We start from the raw sequence: 19,581 nt of genomic DNA, 5'->3' as shown, positions 1-19,581 counted from the left end.
AGCCCAGGCTGTGACATGCCACCCAGTTTCCCCCCCCATCCCATAATATATGGTGAGCTTACCAGCGTGCAGAGCCCGTGCAACCTCCCCAGCCACCTCCACCAAACTCTGCCAGCTGCAGGATTGAGGTCACGCTGGAAACAGGGCTGGAATTGCATCAGTGAATTCACACCTGGCTTCCCATGGTACGGTGGTACAAACCGGGTGTCCACACGTGTACACAGAGGCATGGCTGGAGGCAAACACCAGGGCATGAATGCAGAAAAGCACACCCTAAAGAGGTGCGTGGATGCAGTCCTGCACGTTTTACGTGCATATCCAAATCCTTATGTATGCCTGCATTGCTTGCTCACATCTGCATGCCAGCTTTCACAAAAGCTCTGCCTGTGCAGGGGTCGCTCCTTTGTACCTAACTGTCGTAGCAAGCATCCTGCTTCCCACAGCTCGCCCGCAGGGTCTGGGAACATCCCACAGTCTCTGGATGGAATTTCACAGAGTTTGTGCTGCCACAGGAGACCTTGACACAGCCTCACAGGGACAAAGACCGTGAAAACTCAGGGAGCAATCTCAAATCACTCTCAAAGCTGTCAAGATCCAGCTTCAATTCACAGAAATCTGCTGAACTCAACACCATCTCTCCCAGTTCAACCAGAGCTGCCAGTGTTTAACTATCCTGGGGAAAAAGAAACAAAAAAAAAACAAAAAAAAAAAGGAGAAAAATAAAAAAGACATGAACCAGGAGAGCAGGAGCACATCACAGGCTCAGAGCCAACGATAAAGACATAAAAAAAAAAGTTATGTTACAGTATATAGTAATGGCACATCACCCACCCACCCAAGTATAAAAGCCGCCTTCAGCTTGCTAATTTAATTCAATTAATTCATTATCTTATGGCAGGAAGATGAGAGACCGCAGGACCATTGGAACCCAGACCCTAGGACCATCGGAACAAGGTGCCTGCAACCAGCAGGGCCACGGCAGAAGTTTCCTGTACACCAGCAAATAAAGATTTGTTGGTAGTATTTTTCCCTTTCCCTCATCCCTGATCCAAATTGCTTTCCACAGAGTCTTAAGTTTAAAATCTTAGTCCCTGTGGCAGGCAGCTGACGGGGAATAGGAAAGCCTCAAAGTTTTTCTAAAGCATGGGAGTCACAGAGCCCCCCTCCGCAACCGCTGCTGTACCCCCTACACTGCGCAGCTCCTGCTGTATTTGCACTTCTGCAGAGTCCTTATCTGGCCCCATACACACAGGGCTCGGGAGGTGGACTGCTGAGACACAGTCAGCAGGGAAATCAAGGGCACAATTAAGCAAATCTTCCTTCTCCTCCATCCTGATGGACCTACACCCATTTTGCAGCCCTTCCCCTGAGATAACATTCTGAGCACCCATGTCCTGGCTACCATGCGAAAATAAACATGAGGCAAAATGCAGCAACAAAAGCTGCCTGCCAAAGACAAAATAATTTTTAAAGCTGCTATGAATAGTAGGATGGCTTTTTCTTCATGTTCCCCACACTTGCTTCCTTATTATATTTCCAAATGGGAATGTCCCAGAGTTTATATGCTTGACCACGCTGATGTGACTTTCAGTGCTGGAACACAGCACTGGAAAATAATCCACAGAAGGATGTGATTTAAACACTGGCAGGTGATGCTATCCACACAGGACCATCAACCACGTTTCACTTTACTATGGAGCATTTTTAATCTGCATTTGCTAGATTTTTTAGACTGATGCTCAATGCTCATCACCCCCAAAAAAAAAACAAACCAAAAAAACCACAACCCTAAAACAAAACAAAAAAAACCAAACCAAACCCACAAAAAACCAACAACAACAAAAACCAAAACAAACATAAACCCACCCCACCCCCAAAAAAAACAACCCAACCAGCACATCTGCCAGCAGGAGTGGGCTGGCAAGAAGAGGTGAGGGTAACAGCAAGGCAGGCAGGGACCTCACCAAGCAGGGCACCATGTCCCAGTCCTTGGGCAAGGAGAGTGGAGCAGGTCCATCAAAAGCATCCCAGATCAGTCAAACAGATGAAATAAGAAGCCAGGCTGAGGAGTTGAGCTTAAATGCATTTCCTGAGCAGCAGAGGCAGTTCCCCACCATTTCTCCCAGCTGCTGCTCATCCCCAGCTTCTCCCTGCAGGCTGAGCCCAGGTTGCAGCTGCACCATGTCAGAGCTGCCCTCCAGCACAAGCAGCCCACCCCGGGGGAGGCCGGAGGGCTGCAGAGCCCAGTGCTGCCCTCAGCACCCCAGCAGTGTCAAAAAGCATGAACATTATTACTAATTTTTTCTTGGTTCCCAGGGCACCCCGGAGGTAAGAATCCCTGCATGCAGCTGGACCAAGTTAGCAACCTCGGCATTCAGCTGCGTGTGTATTGAGAGGGAGGGTGACCCCTGTGGAAATACATCACATGTGATTTTTGGCACTTTATTCAGGCTAAAGCCTTGGAGTGAAAGGCGCAGAGCGGGAAGCAGCGTGAAACAGCTGCTGCCTCCCCATCAGCTGGCACAGGGGCTGGCTGAGCACTGCAGAATGCTGCATAAGGTGTTTGGGGTATTTGCAATGGTTCAGCTCACGCCCTTTGCTGGTGACCTTCCTTCAAAAACGTATTTAAACAGCATTTTGTAGCATGTGTTTGCACACTGTCTTTAAAAAAAAAAATCATGGGTGTACACGCATACACATGCAAACAGGTAAGAATTTGCCTGCATGCGTGTGTTGTTTTGCATGCGTCCCCATCGCGGTGCATGCACACAGAAAGCTCAGCATCCATACACCTATACATGCGCATCCACCTGCTCAAATATGTGTCTTCGTGGGGCCACTCGTGCACGTACGTATGTGCCCTAAGGCCACCCCGAAGGCTGCGTGGTCCTGCTGGAACAGGGACCCTTGGCCGCAGGAGGAGACAGGAGAGCTGAGTGACAATGCCACCCCACCGAGCCACTGCTGGGAACGTGCCGGGTCCCAGGGCAGAGGGAAACGGGTGGGTTTTTTTCCACCAAATAAATCCACCCCCCATCCTGGCTCATGGAAACCTGGCCCTGGAGCAAGTATGTGTCACACCCCAGGGGGGGACAGTGCCAGCCCCCATGTTTGCTCCCCGGAGCTCAAAACTTCTCTGCTGCTTCCAAATTTGCAGCCTCTGCCCTGGGAAACTTCGGTCGTGGTTTATTGGAAGCAACCACAGCCGGCCGTGCCCAAAGGCGGTCGCAGGAAGCTTCAGCTCCTCTTTCTCAACGCAGTTCTGTGGGTTGGGGTTTTTATCCCCCCAAAGGCTTTAAAGGTTTTGTTATATTACCACTGGGTTTTGCCAGCAATCGTGAAGGGTGCGCTGGATGCAAGCATGGGTTCATTGACTGAGTTTTCTCTTTGGGGCAGCATCTCAGACTTGCCAAGATGAAACTGCCCTGCAAATGGGACACTCCAGTGTCAGCTGTGAAGTCGAGCGCTACCACCGAGGCTGAGACTTGGCCTGGGCCATCCATTTCCATGCCTGGTACATCCAGAATGAACAGACCCCCAATTTCCTTCTAAAGAAAGCTCAAAAAGATTTTAATTGTACATTTTTCTTACTTTTTTTGTTCATCAAACATAGTTTTTTAATGGAGAACCAGATTTAAACAAACTTCAAGGTATGCAACAGAAAACATTAATTTTGCTTTAGTTGGAAGCTGCAGTTAAAAAAAGAAGATCATGATTTTTGTTTCTAGTTGCTTCTAGACTCTTTTTCTGCTCTTTCTTGCCAAATATCTAATTTAAATACTTCCTGGACACCTTTCAGCTCATTTGTTCCCTCTGACATGCACTAAGATCAGGTATACACACAGGCTGCTGTGATTCTGGATCTCCTGTCTCGTAAGACATGGCCACGCTTAATGAAATAGTGAATAAAAGATGAAGGGGAAGTTTAAACTGGCTTCCTCCAGTTGAGCGGATGGCAGCTGTGGGGAATAGGGATGGAGGAGAGTCGGTGTATTTTACAATGAACGATGCTCCTTGGGCTCTGCGTGGCTGTGTTAGAAGAGACATAAGGCTTGGTTACAGACGCAGTTGCTTGTAAAAGGCTCTAACGGCAGAGACTGGCTTGTGCTAACAGTGATCCCTTGGGACCCAAGTGCTCCTGAGTTAGTCACCTGCCATGCCAGCTCCTCCTCGGCAGTCCACTCACACTCTCCTCCACTGACGCAGGCCAGTTAATTTTGGCTTCCAAAACACGCAATAAATAGAAAGAAGACAACTTAAAAAACATGCTTTGTTTGGTTTTTATTTGGAGCATTAGCATCTCCGAGCTACACTTTGACGCTTCCCTCCCCGCATCGCTCATGCCGCAGGCATCCCTCCAGTGCTCCTGTGGTCCCCACAGGTGCCTACGCCACGTGTCCCCCCTCTGCCCTCCCAAAGCATCCCGCAGGGACGCAGGGGACTGCTCAGACCTCAGAGACAGCGCATGCTGCAACAGAGGTAGGATGTTTTCTAATAACCCCTCTAATACTAGATACCTTCCCCCTTCCAAATGAATTCAATCAGCTGAGTTATTGATAAAAATCAAGTATTATTTATGACAGTGACCCAAAAGCGGGTTTTGCAAACAGCAGCCCTCACTTGAATTCTCCCGTGCTTTTAAGGCAATGATGTCTTACTGGTACTAAATAAGTATTGGGAACTGCAGTGCTGCAAAGTGCTCAGAAAATGGTGACCAATACAAACAGTACTGAACACCCTGGCAATTAATATATTCAAAAGTTAACTTGTGCTTTCATTTTTGCTGTGAACTGTTCAGTTTTCTTCACCTAGCCAAACACCATGAAGCTTTACCCTTCACAAGCCTTTCCCTTCCTTTTCTGTTCCTGACATTGCAACTTGTAAAGCAACTGTAAATGCCCCTTAAGCCATACAGCAGAAGCAGCTTGCTTTAGTACGCTTTACAAGTCATCCAAAATTAGAATGTAAAAATTAATCAAAAGCCCACAACCAAAAAAACACTTGCTGTCATAGTATTTTCCTCTTTACATTTATTTTATAATGACAATATTATGCTAGTAATGAAAACAGACCATTGTGTGTCATTCACTTCAGTAACACAACGAAGGTGGTTCCAGTTGTAAAATAAATAATAAATAAGAAAGCAGTTAAAATCTCCCTGTAAACACAGCCGGGGCCCACCGAGGCTCAGCAGTTAGAACCGGGGTGGGGAAGGTGGAAGAGGACTCAAAGTAACGTCCCCAAACCGGTCCTGGGTCCCTCGCTCTGCTCAAACAGCTGCAAAAAGCCAGAGCGATCCTGTGCTCGGGCTAATGCTTGGGGCGGCGTGGGGTGCTGGGAGGCACAAGATGGTTCCCTTGGCAAGGAGTGAGTATCAGCAGGATGAGGACCTCCAGATTTGATATTTAGGGGTAAATGGAGGCACATGTGGCAGCCCAGGCTGTCTCAGTAGGAAACTATGCTGACGGCATGTTCTCCATGACAGAGCACAGGACACTGGTGGGCTCCCCATCACCCACCCGCATGGCTGCTGGCACTGTTGCTGCCAGATGGCACCCACAGCTTTCCAGGGTGGCTGTGGGACCCAGAAATCCCTGCTCAGAGGGGCTTTCTGAAGAGCTCACCCCACAGTTCTGAGCTGATGAAATGTCCTGCCGCACCCCGAGATGCTGAATTCACTGCACGCGTTGCTGTTTTACTTGGCTCCCTGGATTTCTGGTAAAATGCTGTGGCCACTGTGGTTTCACCAGCCAAGGGAACACCAAGCCCAATTTTAAACCAGGGAAAAGCCCTTCTCCCATGTGTAAAAAATAAGTTTTCAATAGGTTCACTCAGCAAAGTGCCTGTTTTACATCACTGCTCTCTGTCTAGGACAGGCTGCTAGTCTACGTGCCGAGATGCCACCCGCGTTTTAAGGGGAGAAAGGAAACAAGACGGACTGCAAAGCATCCTTTTACTGCCATCAGTGGTCCTCCAAGCTCCAGGGAAACCTGCCACCTCAGATCCCTCTTGCAGTCCTGCCAGAATGCAGCTCTCGCTGCTGCTGTTCGCGTACCTTGCTCCACGGGCATGTTACAGATCTGGCTGGTCACCTCTCTTGTCATACAGAAAAGGTGGGAGGCATGCTAAGTGCTACAATATCTAAAATAATTTAATTTACAAGCTCCTTGGAGCAAGGTGTATGCTTTCAGCAGTGCTCTTGGAATAAATATATATATAGTAATAATGATAAAATAAATAATAATAATAAAAAATTATGCGTGTGACCTAAGAATATGTGCAATCTAAAGGTCATGTAGCTTAAGCAAGGGATAAAAACATCACTGCTAGGGAAACGCTGTACTGGAGGAAGGTGTAAAGCGTTGATGCAGAGCATGTGTAGGAAATGGCAGAAGAAGGATCTCAGGATCAGGATGTAGGGTCACTCCAGCTGAAAACGCCGTATAGCCTTTGGACTTTCATTCTGGCCATTCCCTCGTAGGAGAAGCCCTGTGGGCAGGTCTGGGGTGGTTGCCCCAGGCACTGCGGGAATTGCAGGCTCCTGTGCTGGCTCTGCAGCTGGCGGCTGATGCTGCAGGTCAGAGGCAGGGTCCTGAGAGCAGGTGGGAGCTCCATAGTTACAGATGCTCGTGGGAATCTGGTCTCTTTTTCCCGGCCTTGCAACACAAGTCCGATTTCTTTGTGTCCCTGTGGTGGTGCAGGTCTCCGGCCATGCTGCAAGGGGAGGCATTGGGCTCCCACCAGCTCTGCTCCTCCAGGGAGGGAGGAGGACCTCTCTTCCCAGCAGCTTGGTGGGAAGCGGGAAACGCTTGAGGTGCTGGGGATCCTGTTAAAAAGCCAGGGCTTCAGCTGAAGCCCCGAAACGTGGACCTCAGCCTTTGAAAACCATCTTTCAACCTCTGCCTGGTCCCCCAGCTCATGCCCCCACGGCAAATTTGGGCTCGGGTCAGGTATGCGACCGCTTGCTGATGCCGCGGCTGGTGGCCTGCTTGGTCATGTCCTGGTAGGAGGCGGACTTCAGGAACCGGGGGTAGGAGTCCTTCTCCATCAAAGTGCGGGTCTTAGCCTGGGCTTCATTGAAGCAAGCAGAGGTGGCACCCGAGAGGTTCTTGCGAGTGATCTCCCTGGTTTCGTGGTCAATATTCACCTGCAAGGAAGCAGCATCTACAAACATTAACTCGGCATTAACTGCCCTCCCATGGGAGGGCTCTGTCTTCAGATGGGGTGAAGATGCTCGCAAGCCTTAATATCCCTTCATGTTGGTAGACCATGCAATGTTAGAAATGAAAGTTCTCATGAACAAGAGCACATCTTCCTCCCTGAGCTGAAAGCATTTTAACAAAACTCACTGGGGTATTTTATTCTTTTCCCACCCTATTTGATATCACAGAACAGAGGCAGAAAATGTTCTCACCTCCCTGGGTGCCTCACTTTGGACAAATTCCTCAAAGATCCTGTTGGCCTTGGAGGCCAGCTTGGTTTTTGATCGGGTCTTTTTGAAGTCCTCGCATGCCAGCCAGAAGTCGAGGTTCTCCTCACTGAACTCTGTCTTCAAGAAGGTGTGGAAGGCGGTCACCCCACCTGGAGAGAGGAGAGAAGGGTGGTTAACAGGGCAGAAGGGGGGAGGAAGAGGAGGACCACTGCCAGACATGGCCCTGCCTGGCGAGCATTGCCCTGAGAGCTCAGACCATGACATCTGCAGATTTCCTTTCCCTCCAGGCAAATTCCACCCTCTGAGACACTGCTAATTGGCCTCTAGACTCCAATAAAATCCTTTCCCACAGACAAGTAATCCTCTGGTTTTATTTTTCTGACCTTTCTGTAATGAGGCTTCAGTGTATTTTCTTTACAGCTTCGAAAAAGAGCTAATTCTACCTAAGGAGAAATCCACTGACGTATCAGTACGCCTGCAGGAACCAAGCAGTGATGGCTTTATTTTTATTTCTCAGCTGAGATCTAGAGGGAACGTGATGCTGAGGAGTATGGGAAAGTAATTGCAGCAAGGATTTTAGAGCCAGGCTGCAGGGGTGTATTAAGTTACAAAGCCGGAGATGCTTGTTAGCCATCACAGCGTCTGAGGAAGGTGGGGAAAAAAAACCATGCCTAGCCCCAACCTAGCACTATGGAAGGACTTTCTCTTGCTGTAGAGTAGATTTTAAGGTAGACAAGTAATTTCTTAAAATTTGGCACTTCTACCATTTTTGTACCTGCTGTAAAGCCCAGTGTAAGGAGGGGACTATGTGTGGGGCTCCAAAAGAGGTCCTCTCTCTGGGGCTGGAGGTACTGTCCCCATGGGGGAGAGGGAGACGGCACCTTATGGAAACCCTGTGCATCACCATACGTCTAGCAAATACTGGAGGGAAAATGGCTACATGTAACTCGGTAAAGCAGCTGAATTCATTCTCCCTGTGGAAGAGCCATCCCCGGAGGCATGGGACACACAAACAGCTAGAGGGTAGCAATACAATTTTCTGAGCAACAAAAGCCCATGTGGAGGTGGCTGCATTGCTGTGTAAAGGAAGGCACCAAGAGCAGACAAGCTGCCTTCTCCTGAATGTGAAGAAATCGACAGTCCCCCCTGACCCACTGCTGCACATGGGATGCCCACAATGATGCTCCTGTCCGGAGGCAGTGCTTGTGCCCCTCAAAATACACCCAGCCAGAAGAAAACGCTACAGATTCACAAGCTAGGAAATGAGACCTGTGCATCAGCTCTATCAGGGCAGGAAAGGGGACCCTTCCTAAATCCTAAACCATCTCATTTAGGGAGGAGACAAGACCTCCTCCTACGCTTGCTCCAGATGCACCGTCACCCCCTTGCTCACTGGGACTGTATTTGTCCTACCTGCCCTCAACAAGAGAAGAAAACAAGATCCTACTCACTTTTACTCTTCAGGAGCTGGTCGAAGGACTCCCTCCATTCGAGTACCTCTCGTGAGGAGTCTCTGGAAAAGACAAAAGGATGTGAGGCTCATCCTGCCGATGTTTCTCCTGCCCCACAGTGAAGGACGGGAGCACTTCAGTCAAGCGGCCCCATTAATGGGAGACTGCAAGAATGGAGGCAGCGATGCTCAGTAGGAAAGCAAAGCGAGACCCTGGGCTCCATTACCTGTGGGCTCTCTTTCCTTTCTCCCTTTCTTTTACCTTCCCCGACGGCTCACCAGACCTCAGCTCCATAGTGCAGCTTTGGCCAGGTAGCTTCTCTAGAAGATACTCAGAAGAGCCCTCTTCTGCTGGTGCAAGCCCAGCAGAGCCTCCTCTGTAAGAAGACACCCTGCCTTCAGCAACGATATTTAGTATTTAATTTTAATGTTGCCTGCATTCCCCAGGGGTCTCAGCCACTGGTCTCAGACACCAGGAACTGCAGGAGCCCTCTCAGCTTCTTGCCTGTTGCTAAAATCCTGCTCTCTTGTGCCTAATGCCAAAGCATCAGTTCTCCCATCTGATTTTATAACTGGTAGAGCTGGGAAATGATCCGCCTTCCCTGCCTTCTGGGGTGGGATTATGGGGAGGGTGAGCTGTGCTCAGTCCTCTCTGCTGCGCAGATGGGCAGGAGCATCCCCCAGGACAGCCTGGTCCTCAGGGACCTGTCCCAGGCTGAACCTGGGACATGGCACTGCTTGGCTTACCTCTGCAGCTTGCTGGAGGTCCCAATCCTGTGCCCCAGCTCTGGTTTATGAAGCAGGATCCCTAAGCGGGTCTTCAGATCCTTGGCTCTGGAAGAGAGGAAGGGGAGAAGTGGGATCGCTGGACCACTGGACTGCTGCCACAGACCCCCTGCCTCACAGGGGCTGCACTCCACAGACCCGACACAGCTCAGAGGGGCAGCCCTTGCTTCTCAGCTTCAGCTGCCTCTTTGCCTTCTGATTTACAAAATAAATGCTCCCCCAATTGCTTTTTCTGCTCCCTGGCAACCACACTCAGCAGTGCATTAAGCCCAGAGGACCGTTTCCTCCTGCTTGCTTTCCTGGTAGCGCCGTATGCATTTATTAAGCACGGTGAGCTTTTTCCTCTGGGGTAGGTAGCAGAGCAGCGGCTGAGTGCCCAGCTGGAGCCCCCCCCAGCCCCCCCACCTCCCTGGAGTTAACCTGGCTCCTTTTCCTGTCTCCCTCTCCCGGCAGTGCTACACTGCTCTCAGAGCACTGGAAAAACACAGCAATCACTCTCCGCTTAGCAAAGCGGGAGCTTCTCCCTGCTGCGAGGCTGTCGCAGCAGGGCTGCTGCTCCCCTGCTTTTTTTTTTGGGGGGTGCCCCTGAGTCACCAGGAGCCTGTCACCATGTCATGGAGATGGTTGAGCTCCCCAGCGGCACCATCCACCTACCCCATGCCTTTGAGACCCGGCGAGCCTGGTGGCAGCACGATGATGCTCCTGTGCCAGAGCCCCTCTGCGAGAGCCTGAGATGCTACTGCCTGTCACTGCAGCGGTGGCATGGAGGCACCTCCCTACCGGGAGGTCTCTGCGGCAACACGGCAGGAGCTGCTGCTAAATCAGCTCCGCTCCCCAGGGTCCCCCCAAGGCAGCGCGCAGTCCCACTGCTATTTGCGTGCTGCAGCTCATTCAGGCATCCCAAGGCGCTCAATACAAAAATAAGTGTTTAAATGTCAAGCCGGCAGCACGGGGCTTTGTAGCCGTGTTTGGCAGGAGGAGCAACATGTCACTTAACGTTTCGACTGTGTTGACAAAAATAGTCCTGCTGCTGACAACTTGAAGCAAGTTCTGCAGAAACAGAGCCAGAGAAACAACCCTTGTGTGTTTGTACACACAGACACACACAGGGCAGCCCTGTCCAGCCTCCTCTCCCTCGGCATGTTTTACCTCTATGTTCCCCTCCTGGGTAGCAGAACAGATGAAACCAGCAAAAATCACTTGGGCCATCCTTCACTGCAGGTTTTCTTGCGGTCTGTACCCCAATTTCTACAGAAATATCACAGCCTCAGCAGCAGAGGCTGGCCCAGCCGCTCTGAAGTTAGGTGCATCTTTTCCAGCTAACCCTCTGCATCCCAGAACTGCGGCATGGCGAAGCCCCTTACCTCTCCAGGCAAGTGATGGGGAGCGCAGCTAACCCCTGGCACATGCTGAAAGCTGGGCACCCAGGCATCCAGCAACTCATCGGGTCCTTACAGCAGCAGCAGGGGTGTGCAACAGGCAGCTGCGTCACCACCTGCGCCCGCGGTTGTGTGCTGTCGGCTGGAGAAGCGGCTAGGAGCCCTGCTTTATATCGAGTGGGAGGGGGGAGAGCTGGGAGGGGGGCCCAGCATCGCTCCAGCCTCCAGCCAACCAAAAGCTGCTCCAGCAGTGCCCGGTGAAGATAACGGCTTAGGTAGGTTTCTTTTGTGCTGTGAAGGGAGGGCGGAGTGGGAGGCCCAGGCTTGTCCTTGAGCATCACAGTCATAACTGCTTCCTCGATAACAGGAAAAAACAGGCTCGTTTCCACCGACGTGCAGAGGCTGCTGAGTAACCGCCGGCGGGTGGGTGCGCAGAGGGGGAGAGTGAGAGGGACAGGACAGACGCTGTCATGCACGGCATTTCGTCAACTCTGTCCTGTTGCCCGAGGACTTTCAATCCTCCCAGCGCTGCCAGGGCTGGCATGGCGGCATCGCAGCAGCACGCTTTTCCCCAGGTGCTTGAAGCAGGGGGTGCCAGTCCCCGGCAGAGTCAGGCTGTTCTGCAGCACCCCAGGGGCAGATGCAAAGCCTGGGGGAAGGGTTTGCGCTCCCCAGGGCAATGCAATAACCCCTCACCCTTGTGCTGCAGGTAGAGCAGAAGGGTGTAAAGTTTCCACATCCCCTCAAATTGCACTGCCGGTCTACAGCTAGAATAAATAAGGACTGATGTCTGACCCCATGTGCTGGCAGAAGTTGCACCTCTTCATCACAAATCCTCTGCTGGGTCTATGATGGGAGAAGAAAAGGCGTGGGGAGGCACATTAAAAAAAAAAAAAAAAGTCTTAGCAAAGCGAGGAAACGCATCTGATGAAGGTGGATCCTAATGAGAACTGAACACAAAGAGACTAAAAGCAGGGGGAAGGTTGGAAGCTGGAGGGAAAGGACTGAATCAGCAAAGCATGAAGAGAAAGAGTTAAACCAGTGTCAGACTGTGCAGCAGTGAACCCCAAGGTCTAGTGCAACAAGCAGAGAGGTCCACGACAGCCAACAGGTCCCCCATGCCAAGGTCGAGCTCGCACAGGGTCCCTGAGAGCTGCCCTCCCTGAGATTCCCCACTCGGTGGCTCTGGGAGGGAGCTCACCATGGTGGGGGGAGCGACCCTAACCCCCCCTGCCCACAGCCCTCCCGGGGCAAAGGCAAGAGCTGCCACCTCCGCTCCTCATCCTCTTCCTTCATCCCCACTTGGTCCCTGCTATTACCGGCTCCACATCCATCACAGATATTTTTTCCAGAGCTCAGGTTGTCTCCTTCCCTTGCTGCCTGCATTAATCACACGTGGGACATTGCTGGAGCGTCTTGCTCATGGGAGATGAGTCGTGCCAGGGGAGGCGCAGGCACGTGGCCGTCTTGGCCCCAGGCTGGGGAGAAAGGCTCCTCTCCAGCTGCCCTCGGGGAGCAGAAGCACGAGGATATCAGGACAGGAGACTTTTGGAGGAGCACCAGGCACCCCAGCTCCCTTGAACTGTAATGGGGACTCCTGTATTTTTCCCACCACTTAGAAAAAGCCACTGAATTATCTTGCCCAGGGCTAGCCGTGAAAGATGGATCAGGACTAATGAGCAAACACACGGTTTTAGCTCTTGTCTTGGCATTAATGACAAAAGCAGCCTCTTGCCCGATAGCTCTCGTTTGTTTGCTTGGGGTTTTTTCCACTTGAATAAACAATTTTAAGGCTTCTTGGTTACAAATATTCAGCTACAGATAAATGTCTGGAGCTACAGAAAGCTCTTGTTCATGTCTTCCCTGTGCCTTAAAACCATGATTAGAGCTGTAATCCTTGCTGTGGATTTAAGGAAAGAAGGGGAAGAGTAAGGGTGAGAGGGCTGTAAGTTCACCTTTGCCTGCATAGATGCTAAGGTCTGTGCATGCCCACAGTGTGGGCATCACTTACCTAACGCAAGGTTTGGAAGTTCTCAGCCACATCGGCCTGATGTTCCATCCCAGCTCACTGCCGTGCTGGGAGCACTGGTGTTGCAGATGTGGTACGGGCACCTGTCACCCACAGGAGAGGGTCACACCCGGGTATCCTGGCACTGGCCACACACACATACCCCTCACACTCCCCTCCCAGCTGTAGTGGTTGGCCAACAACATGTCATGTCTCTTCTCCTCTGTTACCTGCATCTCCATCTCCTCCCCAGTTTTCTGCACAGACACGGTGCTCAGCAAATCCCTGGTGCTGATTTGTCTCATCATTTTGCAGTGCACCTGGTGTCAAGCAAGACTTCATCTGTGTCTTTTTTTCCCTTTAAAATCATGCTCACGTTCTGCAGCCCGTTCTCCCACGTACAGATTTGCAAAATCACAGGATGGTCTGGTGATGCTGCCTGGTGTTTGAGACATCCCCCGAGCAGGTTACGCCAAGAGGACAGCCTCCAGGAGGCTGGGCACGTGTCATGGACACAAAGGACAGATGAGTTCTGGCAGCAAGTTCGTGGTACCCGAGACAGCCGCTGCGCTGGGAGCCATGTGCTGCTTGAAGCAGCTGGGGCCATTGTAACTGTATGGCAAAAACACAGCCGGAATGGCAACGACAGCCATGGCCAAGGGGAGAGCAACACGGGTGATGAGAGCCAGAGCAGAGAAGCTCTGGACATCTCTGCTGTGGTATTACAGCCTGCTGAAACCTTCACCTCGCTTCAGCCCCTGTCTCCTCGCTGCTTTTTCCCATAGACAAAAAGCATTGGGCAAGTGTGTGCATGGTTTTACCTTGTCCCCTCTGTAGCAGTTTTTGAAGGATTTGGCTCGGGTGAGGCAAAGCTGATGGCAAGGCAAAGCGAGGAAATGCCTGCACTGGGAGCTTGGTCCCTGCAAGCTCCCATGGGAGGGAGAGACCCCTAAAAAACCTCAGTGGGAGGGAAAGAGTCAGTCAAAGGCTGTGTCTTTCTTGGACATCACAATCACCCAGCCAGAAAATGCACAAAGCCATAGGAAATGTCACACTCCTGCCAGAGTCCCATGCTTAGGTGTCTGAACTGGTGCGCAGCTCTGGGATGTAGACACAGCAGTACCATGGGTGGGGATCTTAGCCCAGCCACAGGAATGGGATCAGGTCATTCCAGTGATGTCCTCCCCACCAAGGCCAGGACAGACCCTCCGCCCGCTCTGCCGCAGCCACCAGCTCCCTGCCAACCCTCCGCCTGGCAGCCCTGCTCCCTTGAGGCAGCTTTTCTAACTCTTGCCTTCGATGGGGTGGGAGATGCTGTTCGAGGATAGGCAGCTTGCCAGCCTGGGATGCAGGAGGTGCAATATTTTATAAATGTAGAGCTCTTCAGTGGGGTTATGCAATAGCCTCCAAGCCTGACAACGTATGTGTACTCAAATGTCTTTATGCTGCTCTATATCTAATTTAATTACGTCCTTCCTGTCTCATTTAGCTTAGCAGCCTCCCGCGGCTCCAGCTCAGTTGCCTGTATTATCAGCCCTTGTTTGGGAACACAAAAAACATCTGTGTCGCAATGCCTGGGGCCAGGCTCCCTTCCCGTAAGTGTGCCACAGCCTTGCCGGCACGAAGCCCACCTCCCATCTATGGGGACCAGCCCTCTGGGGGTTACGTTTCCACCAGAGAGGTCCTGGCAAGCCAGGCAGGGTGTGCTGGAGGGACCCTGCATGCTTGGGCTGGGAGATGGCTGGAGCTTGGGGGCATCTGCGGTGGGAAAGTGCATCCGCAGCCGCCCTTTGGCAGCGCAGCGCCAGCACTGCCAGCGGTACAGCTACCAGTTTCCCCATCAAAAGTAAAACACAAAACCTCTCAGCCCTAGGCATTGCTGCTGGGTTAGTATTTGTGAAGTGCCAGCAACCTTGAAAAATAGGAAAATAAAATTTTCAGCTCCAAAACTACACCAATGAGGCAGGTAACAGGGAAAAAGGTGGGACTGGTGACAGGGTGCAAAGCGCCCTTGTGCATGTGGCCCAGTGCAGAGCCAAGCTCCAAGGAGAGTTTCTGGTACCGAGTATTTTTTGCATTTTTATATAGCTTGAGTGAGATAAGAAGGGGAGGATACAGAAATGGATGGGAAGGGGAAGGAGGAGGAGAAGAAGAGCTGGGCCAAGCCACACTGCTGAGGTCTTTCTGCATCGCAGAAGATGTGGGCCAAGCAGGCTCACTGAGGAGCCTGACACCTGATTTATCCTAAACTGATGGGGAGCCACAGTGGCGGCAATCAGGAACAGTAAAACCTGAAGACAGCACCGCATGCTCCCTGTGTTGCTTCAGCAGAGGCTGCCAGAAGCATGAGTCCCCTGGAGCCGTCTGCGTGAAGTCAGGGAGATGCTGAATGCAAAGGAGTGGAAGGGAGAGACTTCAAGGTGCTGCTTGTGTGGCACAGCCCCTTCCTCCACCAGCAAGCTGTTAAGCTCTGGTTGTGTTGAAGGAGAGATACAGGCACAGGAAAAGGGGAAAGGGGTGCTGGCAGGGTGTCACCCATGATGGGAGGTTGTTGCTGTGCAGGCAGGAGCACGGCATTGCTCGGAAGCTGCCGTTGGTGCCCGGGAGGAGCAGGGAAGCCGCTGAGACTGCAACAGCAGTGGAGCATTTACAATGGGTCTCCAGTGAGCCACACCACAGCTGGGTCTTGGCCATGGGCACAGCTTATGAGACAGGGATGGTCAGGGGCTGCTGTGGGATGCCATGTCCGTGTGGTTGCAGGTAAACCATGCTCCATGCATGCCTCCCGGCCCAGGGTAACCCCCACCCCGTTGTGGGAGAGGCAGCTGCCTGCACAGGCAGCAGTGCTTGTCCCTCAGTGGCTCCTGTGAGACAACAGGTTCTCACTCTAACCCAAGGAGCATTTAATTCATTCCCGACAAAAGCGCATGCTGCGTTCACATGAAGCACGAGAGGAAATAGCTGCTCTGGAAATTTGTAGCAGTGCGGAAAGAGATTATTAAAATAAAAAAAAATTAGAATCACAAATGAGTTTTTCAAGGGGCAGCTGTTATCCACTCTGCTCACGTGTTCGCTTTGCACAGCACTGGAGCACATCTGCGTAGGGAGAGGTATTTGACAGCAGGTATTTTTAATCTTCTCTTTCTGTTCCCGGCACCTGTTCTTTAAAGCCACTGAACAGAAAAAGAAAAAAAAAAAAACCAGAAAAAAAACCCCAAAACAACACAACAAAGATGATAGCTAAATATATCCTAACTACGAGGAAAGAGCAGCACTAATGGCTGATCCTTCCTTGGATGCATGCAAATTGTTTTGGCTCAGAGGCAGGCTTAGAGGGAAGAAACAGCAGATGAAAAGGAAAAACAATACAAAAAGGAAGGAAATCAGGGCAAAAAAGGGGGATATAAAAAAGACAGAGGTACTGATAATCTCCACTGCACCAGTTTCCAGAGAAAAACAAGCTCATTTAATTTTTTTTTTCAAATGCAACGCTGTGCAGACCATGTAGCAAACACTCACCTTTTGGTAAGGAGGGTGGGCTGTGTACCAGGCGAGGAGTGCCCTCGGTGTGCCCAGGGCTGGATCCAGGTCATTGCTCTCCCTCGCTTGCCAGACTCAGGAGACGTTCTGCTTGGCCTCAGCCCTTCCCTATGGAAGCCCTTTCTCCGGGTGGGCAGCAGCCCCTACGGGGTTCCTGCAGGGCCCCCCTGCAGCAGATCTCCCACCATGCCATCTTCTGCTAACACCCGAAGCACCCCCCAGCTGCCCTCACTCTGAGCTCTGCCCCTGCTAACACCTCCCCTTCCCCCCTGAGTACCCGGGATTGCCCTCAGCAGCTGCCCAAGCCTTCCCCAGCAAGCGCAGGCTCCCCCAGACTCCCTAAACTGGCCCTTGGGACTTGCCCCATCGCTCTGACTTCTCCAGCTCTCACTGCCCATCTCTGGCTCATGCATGCCCTGGTCCCCAGATGTGCCTTCCCTGCCCGGTGAGCCGGCCCTTGCCTTTCCCGTTCCTTACTTGTTCGCCCCCATCCCAATGCCAGACCTCGCCCCAGGCTTTGCCGGTGATTCACCAGCCTGTTCCTGCTCATTTCTCCCGTTTGTCCCCCAAGGATGGATCAAGCTGAGACCTTGATGCGAGATGCCTGCTGGAGCCTGGGACTGCTTTTTATGCTGAAGAAAGTATTTGTTTGCTCTTCCTGGCCTGATCATGCTTGATCCATTCACAGCTCCTGGTACAGGGAGCCAACTCGGCACTTCTTTTCATGCTGGGCAATAAGGCAGCGTGATGGAAACGCTGTCCAAGGGGCAGGTGGGTGCTGTGCCACCTGCAGCACCAGGAGCATGGGAGAGGCTGGTGCCCCAGCTGTGCCACCTTCACCATGGCCACTTCTGGTTGCTTGCCAGTGGGTTTAATGGGCTGATACAGACCGTTTGCTCCGGAGCTATCACTGCTCCCTGCGGGACAGCAGGATGCGTACAGAGGTGGTCAGGCTGGAGAGACCCAACCAGCTGCTTCAGCAGCCCCATGTCCCCCTGCCACACTCCCGGCAGGGAAAGGTCTTGGGTTTCTATTTTCCCAAACAAGCAGTTTACCAGCGCTGCTGCTCTGGCTGCAGCACGGTGAGCACATCCCCTCCAGGAAGGTCCTGCAGATTTACGCGTATTTCTGCCAGGTGTGTTTCCATGAGGTATCCAGTTCAGGGGAGCGAGTAATTTGTCCATGACGGAGCGCTGCTCACACCACCCCTCTGCACTGGCCATCACTGGTCTCCGTGCTGCCTGCCTCCCTGGGCTGAAGCCAGCGTCCCTGCTCAGCTCCTACCACATCTACTCTCCGGGCAGATGCCAGCAGCCCCACACTGGGGGAAAGCGTTGCTGCAGCCTTCTCCAAGAACAGCTGCTCCTGACTCTGCTTGCACTCAGGTCCTTGGGTCTGGGGTTTGGAGTGGGCAATCCATCACAGGCAGCAGTGGGGTGTACCCAGAAAAGGACAACAATGCACTGGTGGAAGGCTCTTCAGATTTCCCTTCCTTGCAGTTTCCTAGATCCTACTGACAATATTTCTGACACACCTCCCCAGACCACACCTCTGGGGAGATTGGTTCTAAATTGCTTCAACAGAGAATACTGACTGCTTCAAGTCAACATGTCCATTCTTTGCTGCCCCATCCAGCACGTCCACACCAGTGAAACCAGCACACGGAGGATGAGGGCAGGGTCCAAGAAGGCACAAGCTTCTCCCATCCTTTTCCTCCTCGACAGTCCTGCCAAAAGACACCCCTCCACCTCCCCAGCTCCCAATTCCCACTTTCCTCTCGCCATAGGAAAACATGCTCAACTCGCACCTTTTCAGACACTCAGGCAGAGAGCGAATAGTCTCAGGTTGTTTATTACATCCTCACGGTCTCTATACAGTACAGGTGAGTAACACTTTACAATGTGACACGACTCAGTGGGGATATCATCGCCGGCTGGACACCTGGTACGGCTGAGGAGCTTCTCCAGCCTCACAGGGGAAGGTGAACCTAGCAAAGGAGCAGCTAATGCAGGGAGAAGGTCAGACTGAACCCGAGCCCATGCCTTCCCCAGAACGGGAAGGAATCAGACTGAACAGCCTGCGTGTCCTGTCCAAACAGCTCCTGCTGTTCCCTACCAACATCAGCAGCACCCAGACACTGTGGAGGCAGTTACAGCATCAGGACCTAGTTAAAACAATAACGTGGCATTGGGAAGGTCTTAAAAGAGTGGGTCTTTCTACCCAGGTACCTGGTGGCTCACTTCCGAGTTCACTCCGTATAAGTAATGCCCTCCTAAACCTGTCCCGAGCCACCTGCAAGCACATTGCCCAAGGAGCAAGGCATCTCTATTATTTAAGACAGCCTTATCCAGTGCTTAGGTTTGGACTCAGGTCCTCCAGGCCCCTTCATGCAGGGGGGACCCTGCCACCGCACCGAAGATGGAGCTGTCGGAGAGCTTAATCTGAACTCTGTGTGTCTGATTTGGGTTGCTTGTAGAGGAGCGGGGAAGAAAGGTTACAGGAGGATGAGATACTTCCATTGTGGTTTTTAAGGAAGGGGGAATCTACCCCAGGGAGTACTTGTACCCTGCTCTCTTCATTACCAGCCATTCCGCAGAGGACTGCATGAGTAAACACGGCACAAGAAGCCTCCTTCTTCCTTCCCCTTATTGCATTTTAGCTGGTGACTGTGGGTACTGATAGAGCAATGTGAAGACGTTTCTCTTAGCGTGACGCTGCCATCTACGCTGTAAATGCAAAGCCAAGTAGCTCCTCATCCATCATGTTTTAGATCCAGCCTGGGGCATGCAGCACAAGATGCAAACTGGGAGTCGTGGGGATACTGGAGACAAGTGATTCACACTGCGGCTGGTCTCTATACCTCCCTGGTACACCACGTCCCTCAGAAGCACGCACTGCCTTTTCTTCTGTGCCTTTTTGCCAGAAACGTCGGGCTATTTCAGTAATAAGCTCATCTCCTTTAGCCGCCTCCCTCCCATGCCCTCAG

General features: G+C 51.9%; 1 protein-coding gene across 3 annotated transcripts; it reads right to left on the bottom strand.

The window, feature by feature from the left end:
- Positions 1-5,010: 5,010 nt before the first annotated feature.
- LOC130156954 (regulator of G-protein signaling 16-like) lies at positions 5,011-11,312 on the bottom strand. 3 transcript variants are annotated; one of them, XM_056356048.1, is made up of 5 exons: positions 11,033-11,312; positions 9,630-9,716; positions 8,884-8,945; positions 7,415-7,581; positions 5,011-7,147 (listed from the first exon to the last, which is right to left on the bottom strand). In XM_056356048.1, the coding sequence occupies exons 1-5, from the start codon at positions 11,110-11,112 to the stop codon at positions 6,947-6,949; spliced, it is 597 nt and encodes a 198-aa protein (XP_056212023.1). In that variant the 5' UTR covers positions 11,113-11,312; the 3' UTR covers positions 5,011-6,946. The 3 variants fall into 3 exon arrangements, with proteins under 3 accessions (XP_056212023.1, XP_056212025.1, XP_056212026.1); XM_056356050.1 differs by lacking the exon at positions 11,033-11,312 and adding an exon at positions 10,323-10,811; XM_056356051.1 differs by lacking the exons at positions 9,630-9,716; positions 11,033-11,312 and adding an exon at positions 9,110-9,617.
- Positions 11,313-19,581: the final 8,269 nt, after the last annotated feature.

The sequence above is a fragment of the Falco biarmicus genome, chromosome 11, assembly GCF_023638135.1.
Source record: "Falco biarmicus isolate bFalBia1 chromosome 11, bFalBia1.pri, whole genome shotgun sequence".
Lineage (NCBI taxonomy): Eukaryota > Metazoa > Chordata > Aves > Falconiformes > Falconidae > Falco > Falco biarmicus.
The sequence above is the reverse complement of the archived record's forward strand: the minus strand, read 5'-3'. Positions and strand labels throughout refer to the sequence as shown.